Source organism: Pteronotus mesoamericanus, unplaced genomic scaffold, assembly GCF_021234165.1.
Source record: "Pteronotus mesoamericanus isolate MK-2021 breed Mesoamerican mustached bat unplaced genomic scaffold, CSHL_Meso_final scaffold_36, whole genome shotgun sequence".
NCBI classification, from domain to species: Eukaryota; Metazoa; Chordata; class Mammalia; order Chiroptera; family Mormoopidae; genus Pteronotus; species Pteronotus mesoamericanus.
The window spans coordinates 5,034,812-5,047,961 of NW_026555313.1; the positions used below are offsets into that span (position 1 = coordinate 5,034,812).

The 13,150-nt window shown below is 33.0% G+C and overlaps 1 protein-coding gene across 1 annotated transcript in view; it reads left to right on the forward strand.

The window, feature by feature from the left end:
- Positions 1-327: 327 nt before the first annotated feature.
- Positions 328-13,150, forward strand: part of CNTN5 (contactin 5) — a 480,323-nt gene continuing 467,500 nt past the window's right edge. The window contains exons 1-2 of the mRNA XM_054592597.1: positions 328-346; positions 12,630-12,851. Coding sequence (XP_054448572.1) covers positions 328-346; positions 12,630-12,851 — 241 coding nt within the window. The remainder of the gene's footprint in view (positions 347-12,629; positions 12,852-13,150) is intronic.

Sequence of the window (13,150 nt, forward strand, 5' to 3'; positions counted from 1 at the left end):
TACAGATAAATCTCTTAATATGGTAGCACTAAAATATTTTAAACATAAAGTTAAATTATATATTAAATACGTTTGATTTTATCTTTGAATTGTAATTATATTTTGTAAACTAAGATCAAATGGTTTATGAATCTTTAGTTCTATACATAACAGTAAGTAGTTATGTATAGGTAGAGCATGCCCCAAATTTTCTTTTTATAACATATTCACTGCTTCATGGGCAACACATAAAAGCATATTATCTCATGAACTTCTAGAGCATGGACTGGAAAGGATCTGAGGAGTATTTAAAAGAAGATGGAATTAACTAAAATAGTACTTACGGGTATGGAGAAGGTAGAACTTGGTAAGTATGGAGGTTGCATCAAAGCGGCAAATATCATTGGAATGTTCAGATTTCATCCAGGCAATTAGATATAAAGATAATAAGGTGAGAGGAGAGACGTGGGGTATTTTTAAAGAAAGTGAAAACAGTAGAGCACGTATCAAATCCCTTATTAATACAGAGGGAAACAAATTAGAGCTATTGTTTGGCATCGTAAAGGCAAACCAACTTGTTCATTGAAAGACTTTTCACTTTTCACCTTGTTTTGGCAGCCAATAGACACAGCCTCGCACTCGCTGCTCAGTAGGGTATTGGAACTACAGCTCCCCATTCCCCAGGGAAGCAGTGTGATTTCACAAACCATGGTAAATGAAAATGAATATTTTCAATATGATATAATTAAACATTATGGGAAAGAATGGATTGGGGTTCTTTGTGACATTTGGCTAAACATGCTAGCTAGCAAAAATACACAAGTGAAGGTCACATTTGCAATTATTATAAAAGTGTCTACATTTTAATTAGGTAGCTGATAAATGTCATTGAGCCTTAGCCACTGACCAACTGTCATTTAAAAGAAGAAGAAAAATGTCACCTAAAAAGTAATTTTTTTTTTTGCATTGTCATGAAATTAAAACTTGTAGCCACAATAAACTGCATTCAGTACTAAGGTGTCAGGTAGGCTTAGTGACAATCTGAAATAAAATTTTAAATAGAAATATTTAACCAGCATGTAAAATGCCACTGGTAATACAGATTTTCAAACATTGTTTTATAAAACAGGTTTACCTTTACTGCAGAGCCATACGGAGCCACACTAGTTTTGAAAGGGTCTTCTTACTTTAGAGAGTGCAGTTTAAACAGTATATTTTAGCTTGCGAGTTTGCCATAAATTCATTCTTTGTTAATTTGAATTAAATATCTATTGAACTTTCTTCTCCCATGGCAAACCAATCTTCAGCCTCAGACAATTCTGTACCTAACATAAGATTTTTTAAAAATTAACACCACTTCTTAGAAATTCAAAAAATATTTTGAACATTGTAGTACTTCTCAAAAATTATTTTTCCCTTTCCACTGGGGAAAACAAAATGTAAAACCTGCATCATATATACTAATATGAATTTCCTTTAAATTAGCATTTGAGCCCTGGCCTGTGTGGCTCAGTTGGTTGGAGTATTGTCCTGTAGACAGAAAGGTCATGGGTTCAATCCCTTGTCAAGGCATATGCCTAAATTTAGAGTTCAGTACCCAGTTGAGTTGCATGCAAGAAGCAACAGATTGATATTTCTTTCTCACATTGATGTTTCTCTTCCTTCCTCTCCCCTTCCCTTCTCCTCTCTCTAAAATCAGTAAGCATGTCCTCAGTCGAAGAAATAAAAGGAAAATTAGCATTTGAAAATGACACAGAAAAGTAAATATATGTAGAGCTTTTATGGTCAACTTGACTTACATTTCTGTATCTGGATTTTTAAAGCAATCATAAATAAATTCAAATAATAATTTTAAAAAAGCCAAAATAAATAAACAAGTAAAGGAATCATAAAGAAAATGATCAAGAAATTTACCTACATGAAAATTTAAATCTTCTGTAGTATACTATCATCAAATTAAAATTCACACTATACTAAATGGAATTATTGCCAGTCATTATGTACAAAAAGCTTTTAAGAATCAAAGAAAACAAATGAACTCAATAGGGTACAAAAGAAAACTATTTTATACATAATTCAATGAGGAAATCTGGACATGTGAGAAAAAGAAGTATAAGATCAATAATCAAAATGAAAATCCAAACAATAATGAAATAGCATTTTTCATTAAGATATTTTAAAGGGTAATTGACATTAGTAATCATCTAATAAAAGGATATACAAAGTATGGTAACACAATGTTAAAAATTATTGCTTTCTCATGATGTTGGCAGGAGTATAATTAAATCAATATTACTAGAAAAAAGTATAGCAAGAGTTATTTTATATTCAGAAATTCCACTTCTATGATGTTTTGCTACAGAAAGTATCCATAACAGAGACAAAAATTGTACAAGTTATTTCTGTAGCATAATGTATGACAGATAAATTAATCATATCATAGGGACATGGTTAAATAAATGATAACAACCCGGAATGTTATGTTATCAATAAAATGCTCCTGAAGAACATTTGTAACAGGATTCAATATTTACAATATAATATTAAATAAAAATTAGAAGTTTACATGTATAAACTAATTTCAGTTTCTTAAAAAAAAAAATCTGTTTATGTCTATGTTGGCATATCTGTCTGTAAATCAAATGAGGAATATGAGAGTTTGGTTTTGCAAAAGGTCCTACTTCCAGATCCCAGGATCAGAGATGATTTTGATTCCACAGTGAACATGTATCTTTTAAATTGGAAGATTTAATATTAGAATTCATGAGGAATTTAAGTTACTGCTATTTCCTTCGAATCTGAATCTCATAAATTATTCCATAAGAAAAAGGATTAATACAATAACCACTCTAAACCAAAAGGAGTAAATGGCAGCTGAGCTAAACACTCTCACAGATTGAGATGCTTATTCTTTTGAAATTAAATTCATATGAAAGTAAAACTTTTGAGTTGGGAAGTAGTAGTGTTGTAGTGTAGTAGTAGTGTTTCTTGGTACTTACCAAGAAATAGCAGCTCCACAGTTGAAAGTCACTTTCTGGAAATACAGTTTGTTACATATTAAGTGGCACAGATGAGGCAGCAGTGGAGTCACTGACTGAGAGTGACATTAAGAATCAGGCTGCAACATTTTAACTTGCTTGATGTCTTTATCATTATTTAACTAAGTAACTGAGCCAGATCAGCTGTCAGTTTGGGCTAGAATACCACAACCACAGTAGATGAGTGAATTTAAATGATTTGCAAGTATTTCTTCTGTTAAATGAAAATTCACCTAACTTTGCTAAAATGTCATTGAGAAATTGTCTTTTGATGTCTTCTTTGAAGAAATTGCAGTCAGTTGCAAAGTTTTTAATTTATTCCAGTATCTGCCTCACTAGTACATAGTTAACTATGGTCAAAGCTGTGGAGCTGTCTTTGAAGAAAAATTGCCTTATTGGAGTGAGGTCATCTGAGGACTTCAATAACTAAGGCCCCTTTGAAGGGATTTCTAAACAACCTTTTCATGTGCTAAGTAGCAAAATAAAAGTCATAGACATATTTTATTTTTAAAGTGATTATTTTCCCTTTGTGAGATATGAACAAGGCTCAATTCAAATTCCACCTCTAGCTCCAAGGCTTTTTTTTTTATTGATATCAAATGCTTCTTCATAGATGTTCACACACAAGTTAGGTTGAACAGTAATTCATTTATGCACCTATTTTACTCTCCCTTTTCATATTGTGGTTTGTGGCTTGGCCCTCACAATGAGACTGTGATCACTGGAAAGAGTAACAAACAGTTGAAGAAATCAACATGAAAATTTCTTTAGTGGGTAATGTATAAGGAATTTGATTTACTCAGAGCAGCTGCACATAGGAGAAACTAAGGCACAAACCCAAGTGGGCAGCAAAGCTTTCTTGGACCTTACCAATTTCCTTACAGAGACGCACATCTGAAGAAGCTAAAGCCAGCATGGAGGGAGGATTCCACCAGGCCTGGGGGAAATCTTTATTATCTTAATTGGATGGAGATTGTGGCATTCTGCCCCCTTACTGCGGTATGGCTTCAGCCTATGCAAGTGTAAAAGCTACTTCCCATACATCCTCTATTTGCAAAGAACTAACCTGATGAAGACCCTTTCTTTAAAACTGTCAGTATATTTTTCATTTGAATGGCTATCAGTATCAGACTGAGTTTTGTTCATATTCTATGATTATAAAGTCACGACCCAGAAGTTTACACTATTCTACTCTTGGTTTGTAAGAACTCTTTGAAGGCAAAGATTTTATGTCTTCCCTTTTTTGTATTCCATAGTTACTTTTTAATTTTCAATACATAATAGTTGATCATTTTGTGTATGTTGAATAAATGCTAAATCCCATATTGTGTTATATTTGTCTTTGTAGCCAATGCATTTCAAGATTATTCTTAGCTACCTAAAATTCTTTGAATGCGATGGCTGCCTTGAATTTCACTCATAAATCCATAATGACTTAGTGATGAAATGAATGTATCTACATTTTATTGATTGTAGGAACAATACTGCACAGCCCAAGAAACATGGAGCATAATGAAATATACATGTTTTTATTTTATATCTCTACATATAAATAAGTCATAACATTCTCATAGAATACTTTTTAAAATTGGGGAAGATATTTTGTTTAATTATTTTTAATCACAGCATTTATTGCTAAAAGTTATCAGCTTTATTTGATTTATTATCAAATTCTCTCTGAACTATCTTAAGTGCACAGGTAATAGGAAAGTAAAAGCTAATATAATCATTACAAAGTTAAAACTTCACTGAAACCTTTAATTATCCAAAACAAGAGGGAATTCTTTAATCAGTAAATTAATTTGGTTATATATCACAACGAGCTCCTTTCCTAATTTCCTCAGTGATTAGAAAACAATATTCATATTATGAAAGAAATATAAATTTAATGCAATCAAACTTTATGCTTTTACTAACTTAAAGAGATATCATCTAAATACTATAGATTTTAAAACCTAAACCATAGTGATATATATGCAAAACAGAAGAACTATAAAAACAACTCTTTTTTTTGCAATAAAAACATATATAATACCCAGCTTGAGGTGTAATAACTTTCATGATATACAAATATATCGTGAAAGCATTTATCATTTAGGAAAAAAATGAAGTCCCGCAAAACATATATTTCATGACTTCAATTGTAGACAGTGTACCTGAAAAGGAGTGATAGAAGTAATTTAGAGCTATGCTGTTTTTTGTTTGTTGTTTTTTACCCTGTAAGTATATCTGTTTTTCAATCTTATGCAAAAAAGACTATAAATGTGTTGCTGTTAAATTTTTTCCTTAGATCTTCAAAGTATTACAGTTTAGATGTCTGGCTTTGGTGCTTTAAAAATGTTGAGTTTCATCCCCTGCTCATCCTTCCCACTTCTGCAGCTAAAACACTATAATGTTTACGCATAAAACATTTCTTGAAGGAAGTGCTGAGTTGAGACATAGAATGCATCTGACTTGTACCATTTCAAACTCTCCTCTGCCATAGATGCAGACAACCAAATTGAAATGGTGCACATTATTTATAAATTATTCACCATTTCTAAATATGCTTCACACGACTGGCTTCACTGAGGTGTTACATCCATCCATGCAAGCTTCATAAACAGTAGCAGGCTAAAGTTGCACAGTTAACATTAATTCTCATCAAAGAGAGAACAGCCTTAGCAATTACCCTGAAAAAGGTCAGATATCAAATTTCTTTATGCTGACTTTGATGCCAAATTAGGTCAGACTGCGGACTTGGATGCCATATGACTTTTGCTCTTTCTGTACACTGTGTCATCAGTATATGGTGGCACTTTTGCCCCCCTGACTTATGAGTCAGTGATTAAGCATCAACATTATTCAGAGCATCACATATCATTGGTGCTATAGTTTATTTATATTTATTTTTCTATAAGAGCTTGAATAGATATTTAAAGTCAAACCAGAGGTGTAGAGGGAATAAATGAATTTATACAAAGAGCTGTCATTTCATCAATTTTTGGTGTTGTTTACCCACTTTTGGCTCCAAAAAAGTAACAACATTGCATGGTGAAATACAATAAAAATTTCAAACATAGAATCCAATAGTGATGTTCTAGTTTTATCGTCAATATTTTAAGAACTTTATAGTTCCTTGTAAACCTTATTCGCATGCAGAGACAGAGATAAAAATTCAAAGGTCTCTGTATCAGAAAATTTTTTAAAAAATTAAATATAGTATGATTAAATATTTTTAAATCTTCCCTTTATTAAAATGATATTTTTATCTTTATTTACTCATAAATATTGCCAGAAGAAACTCTAGTTCTGTTAATTCTAATTCATTATTTCATGAATATTACTTACATTCAATGGCAATGTCATATCTATAAAATAGCCTTTTAAGTAATGAAAAAGCAATGCTATTAGGTCCAAAACTGCAAGTGGTGACAATGTCACTCTGACTTAATAGACTACAATTTTATTAAGTAATATAAGTTCAGTGGTCCCAGGATCATTTGATTAGGAAATATTTAATGAAGGCATTAATATTTACTCCTACCCAACCTCCAGCTGGAATTTCATGGTATGAGAGCACCAGGTTAATTGAGTTTTATCGCAAAATCTCTAGACCACTTTAGAAATAACTGTAATGCATGTTCCCTAAGGTCTGAACTATAAGTGAGAAAATAGAAGAAAAAAATGATTAACATATAACTAGGTTTTGCTGATATCTTCAGCATAGATATTCATTAAAAGTTTGAGCAAATAATGAAGATTTCTCTGAAAGGGAAATGAGACACTTTTCTTTTGAAACCCTGAGCAGGAATATGGAGAAAAGATGGAGTGGTCTTACTTTAGCCAATAGAAACACAAGAATCTATAGGCACTGAATTTTCTGTAACTCAATAATTTCCATCGGTGGCCTTTTTTTTTTTTAATATTCACTTATGGGAATACACCTGTGAGGAAAATAAAAATGTAACTATCTCACTTTCATTTTCTACTCCTTTAATTCCTCAGAATTAAATGTTTATTAAAATTTGATATTTATATATTTATATTTTGTAAAATGTTTATTAAAATTTTATATTTATATATTTGTATTTTGTAACCCAATCAGATGTAGAAGGCATAAACCCAATGCCCAATTATGTCTACCCCATAACAGTACAGGGTAATAATAAAAAGTAACTAAAAATAGTTATTGTTTATTGAGTTCTTACTGTGAACCAGGCAGAGTTTAAAGTGTTCTATGTATATTAATTTATTTGATCTCTATGACAACCTAAGAGGGAAATACTATTGTTATCTTCATTCTAAAGGCAAGGAAACTGAGCCACAGAGCTATTCATATATTGCCCAAAACCACAGAGCTGATATGAAGTAGATTCCAGATTTAAATCCAGGGCATCTAACTTGGGAGCGTATATTGCAAAGAGGATCGCTGACAGACTGCTCTCATCCAAAGTTCTCAGTTAGTGCAGTGAGTGGCCAGACTGAGAGTGTAGGTACTGGAGCCAAAGGAGGGGTTTTTTTCCCAGGAGTTGAGTCATGTTGGCGGCAAAGTAAAAAGAAAGGAAAAAAAAATATGTTGGCAAATGTCCTCCCAAGGCACTCTGTTTTGTGTTATTTTTACTTGATTATATGCATCATAGGTCTTAGTTTTATATGGTTTAGAACAATTTTGTTTGTTTATTTAATGTTCTTCTACTAATACTTTACAATTTGTCATCTTTTACCAATATTCTAAGATGGCAAATTTTACGAATGCAGGAAGCATTTGTGACTTCCTCACAACTGTATCCACAGTTCCTAATACATAGGAGAAATTCCATAAGGGTTTGTCGAGAAAAGGCAATTAATGCTGAATAAGACGGAGTGAATAGGATGGGGATGGTGTCAGTGTTTGCTGAAAGAAAGCAAGGAGTTATGTGGAAGGAATTCAGTCCAGAGACCATCATTGTCACTTAGCATTTATATTTCACTCAGCCTCTTTGAAATCCTGGGTGCAGAATTTAGACCCAACCTATCCTCCTTTTCTTAAATGATAGCCCTTGAAGTGTGACTGAAAACTGGTTCTGAGTCCTGAATAACATTTACCAAATGATATGTCTCAGAAGATACCTTCCAGTGACAGAGGTCAGGAATTTTTTAAGAGCTGAGGCAGAACCACAAAAGGAGAGTGGATAAAGGGCTCTCCTAATGTAGGAGTTAGAATGAGCACAAGGAAAGATTGGGAGACCGAAAACTAGGAGCTGGGTGCAAGTTACTGAGACTAAGGTAAAGCTGGAATTCATTTGGGAGGGAGCTGATATTCATGAGTAAGATCATTTAAGGGAAAATGTAAATGGAAAAGATTTCCCCCTCCAGAATATACCAACATTTAGAAGATGAGGAGACAAAGAAGAATTAATGACGGAGATAAGGCGTAACCAGTGAAATAGAAATATAAACATTAATTGTACAATTCTGCAATCATATGAAGACAATGTTTAAAGTAACAAGGAATAGTTAACCCTGTTGAATATTGCTAACAGATCTAGTACAGTAAAAACTGATCCTTAGTCTTAGCAATGACCTGGTTATTGTTAACCTTGAAAAGAGTCACTATTGTGGAACCATATGAACAAGGCTTCTTGGAGAGGCTCAAGGGAGAAAGGGATGAGAGGAATTGAACACAGCGACCATTGATAGCTCTTTTCAAGAAGTGCTGCTTTAAAGGAAATAGGTGGAAGGAATGATAAGGTCAAGACAGCTTTTTTAAAGGTTAGAGGAATTGTTGTATAGTTATTGGAATCATCAGACAGGGAGACAAAACTGGTGTTGAAGAGATGCAGGAGTAGGCAAAAGCAGGTTTACAGTTGTGAGTACGTGAAACAGTTTATTCTATTATTTATTAATTATTCTAGTATTTATTTGTATTATTCCTGTACAAACAACTGTAAACCTCTTTTTGCCCATCCCTGAACAGGAGAGTTTTCTAGAAAGATGTTCTTGATCAGTCTCAATGGAATGGTTTGAAATGGGATTCAACGTACTCAAGTGGAGGAGTGGGCATTTAATAGATGCATAATTTATTCACAGCATATCCTGGAAAGCAAAGCAGAACATAAGAGTGTAGGTATAAGTGGTGGGCCACAGGCTAAGGTCAGGGTCTCTATGTCTGATGGGATGGAATTGGCAGTTTAAGGGTTCCAGATTCTTTTCAGGGCCTGGAAAGTTCCTCTCACTTCCTGGCTCTAACCTCGTTTTCACATCCACTGTGCATTGAATAAGGGGCACTTGGGCAGCTTTACTGCTGTACACTCCGTGTCTGTCAGGCCGCTTACACTGATCATCTACACGATCAACTGGTCTTTCATTTGTGATACTGACTTCTCTTCGCTTCTGTGACTTCCCACTTTCCTGCTTCTCTTCTTTCCTTTCAAGGTTCCAGTACCTCTGCTTTTCTAAATGTTGGTGTTCCTCAGAGTTCCATTTTCAACATTCTATTTCTCATTTTGCATTTTTCCTTGGCAAACTTATCAATTCTAATGCTTTTAATAACCACCTAATTGATTGCCATTTAATAATCTCTCATGAGCCTGAATTTTCCTTATGTTTACAGAATCTTATAATCAAAACGAGTGCCATAGAAGCACCTTAAGTTTTGCATTTGCCCAAAACTGAATTAGTGAACTTCACCTTTAGCATGCGTTTTTCCCGCGTTCTTATCCATCATCTAATACCGCAGGTTCTCCTCAATTTCTTATTTGCACTTCCTTACCTCCAATCTCATCAATCAGTAATCTTATTAATTGTATTCCCATATAGATGATCATCTCCTCATTCCTGGCTAATCTTGGCCTTTATTGCAGTTTTAGGCTCTTGAGTAGTCATTTTTCTTTTTGGTTTATTCCAAATTGCACTGTGGCCAGAGCGATTGTTCTGAAACATATTGGTGTCTTTTCAAAGTCATACCATTTTAGTGTGATGTATTAGGCATTTCCTTATTGGTCCCTTGCTTACTTATTCAACCTTTCCTCTAATCTCACCTCTGTCCCAAATGCTCTGAGATCCTGACTATTTTAACCTTCCAAGCATGTCATGCTGTCTTTCCTTTCCAAGTCTTCATATATTTTCTTTCCTTTAGTTAGAAAATTTTTGGTCCTCTCCTGAGAGCTTTGCTGAATTAATCACTAATGGGCTTTCAGGACTCAGTTTAGAGAGAATTTCATTTGAAACAAATGTATTTAAAAAGTAAATAAATTTTAAAAAAAATAAAAGAAAAGCATTTTCTGGTGGCCATAGTTTGAATGAGGAGATTCCTCACCCATGGGAGGAAGCCAATAGGTCCCTGAGTTTGCTTTTATATCACATTGGATCAAAGTTGCAAACATAGTTGTCTTTCCTGATATTATGATTTCCATAAAATCATACTCTCCTTGAAGGCTGGTGCAATATCTTATTTGCCTTTGTATTTCTGGAATGTAGCCCCTACTAAGTTCTCATTGCATGTTTGTAGAATATACAAACAAGTAAATTCATAAATTGTCAAATTTCTAGTAATAACTTTAAGGTTTCCTTTAATTGATTGAAAAAGGGATCGCCACTGTAATAGACACAACTGATTACATAAAAAATAAAGCCCTGATGAGGACCATATAGCCAAACTAGCATTTGACTCCCTTCTATTTATATGGTGTGGTATGAACCAATTACTCTTCCAGTTGGACAGTAAGTATTTTATATATATAACAATTATATATAATACAATTATATGTGTGTGTACATATATAATTGGTATGTGTGTATATATATAGATATGTACCAATTACTGTACTACTTGGACAATATGTATTATATGTGGGTGTGTATTATGTATGTATGCATATACACACTTATATATATGAATAGATATGATTTATAACTAAATGATGATTCTGGTTTGTTTGGACCTCATTATGGCCCTTCTAGCTTTCCACTGATTATCCTTATCTAGCTTAAAGAACTATAAACCACATTCTCACACTCCATTTCAATTTTTTGACACTACCATGGAATATATATATATTTTTAATATATGAACAGGGTAGGCAGCTAAAACACAAGGCAACAAACTGCACTGAGAAATGAATAGGCTCTGAGACTACAACTACAAACTACCTTAAAGGAAAACTCATTCTCTTTTCATTACCTTATTCCTCTAGGTGCCAAAACTTGCATTTAATTTCAGGTTCAAAAAAATTTTTATGTCTACCCATAATCTGTTCTCATATACTTTGCCCAGGAGAGGTTAGCTATTTTGAGTTAAAATTGATCCACCTTCACCAGGCTTGTGGTTGAACACAAATACTAAAGGATATGATTCTCGTTACAGCTCCTGATAGGCTTGCACTACACATATTATTTTAAAGGCAGAGATAATCTAAAAATATACTTTTTCATGCTTCAGAGAAATCATATTTACAATTTCACAGAGCAGAAAATGTTAAACTTAATTTGATACTTAACACCTAAAGTGTTATTTTCAACAGAAATCTTTCTTGCATTCCAAAACATCTGAGGCAGTATAATGATTATAAAGCATTTAATTATGAGAGCCTACTAACAAGATAAATTGTTCTTTACCTAAAATTAAGTTCAAATGTCTCATATCTTGAACAAAAATGTTTGACTCTTAAAAGTATTTCCAAGATCAACAAATTTTCAAATTCAATTGATATTAGACCTATAAAAAAATTCCAATCAAATTGTTATTAAAATTCACCACAATTTGTTTGTATTGTTAAACTTTTGTCTGTTCACTAAACTCACTCTCCCCTGTAGACATAGAGGAGTATTAGGATAGCCCACTTCAGTCACTATGCATATCTTTTATAATGAAGATTCTTGGGAATTAAGTAAAATATGTGCATGCCACTTCTCAGTAATGAATAAAACCAGGAATTTCATGATAGTACCCCACTTGATAATATCAAATTTTATAGATTGTACAACAAAATCTACAAAATAAGTTCATCCAAACTTTTTACATTTCACAGTAAATTTGACTGTTCTTCAAGAATGTGAAGCATAACTTACAACTGTCAAAATACATAGGATAGTTTAGGTTTATTTCTATTGTATGATAAATTATAGATAATGATGATTGAATCTATATTTATATATAATTTTTGTTTTCTTCTAATCTATATTTATAGAATGTAGTCAAGAATGTTGATTTCCCCCCTTTTTTAATAATGAAAAGGAATTGATCTAATGAATGTAAATGAATATTTTAATATTAAGGCAAAGAGAAAGTTAATTCTCAAATATTCCTGACAAAGAAAATAAAACGCTTGAAATTTTGGATGTCTTCTTTCCTCTCTTTCCTCTTTCCTTCTTTTCTTTATTTTTCATTTTTTCATTTCCTTTCTTCCTTCATATTTTTTTCCTTTCTTTTTTTCTGGCAGAACCACAACTTTATAACTAGCAGAATTTCCAGAAAATATTTTAAAATATAAAAGTAACTAACATTTTATTTTCTCACTCTCCCTGTAATTTGCTTTTATTTAAAACTCCAAGGGAGGTTTTCAACAATGTCTTCAGAAGAAATAATTTTCATAGGAAAGAATGAAACAGTCTCCTTGGAATTCATTTTTTATTATTGTTTTTCTTCTACAGAATATTCTGCAGCTCTTCCTGGACTTCCTACTTCATATGCTGCTTTGCTAAGAATTAAAAAGAGTTCATCTTCATCCCTGTTTGGTTCAAAGACCAGACCACGATACAGCAGTCCTTCATTAGGAACACTGAGCGTTTCTTCCCCAAGCTGGCGAGGGACAGCTCAACATTATTATTCCCCCATCAATCTTTACCATTCATCAGATGCCTTCAGACAAGATGGTAAGTGTCAGGGGTAAATTACACTGGAGTTAATAGACAAAAAGACTTTATTCAAGATAACTACAATAGGGGCCAAGAATGTTGCAATAGCAGAGAGAACTTAAACTCAACTCCCTCAAAGCAGAAAAACGGGAGTTTTTAAGATCTGGAAAAGAGCATGACAGAGAGGAAGAGGATGGTCAATGTGATTAGGTTACCTGTGTTTACTGATGAGTAGTGGCCAAAGTTAGTCTCTTATCCTCCTATAGAAACTAGGAGATAAGGGCCCTTTCTTTCTTGATTGCATTTCAAAGAATGGC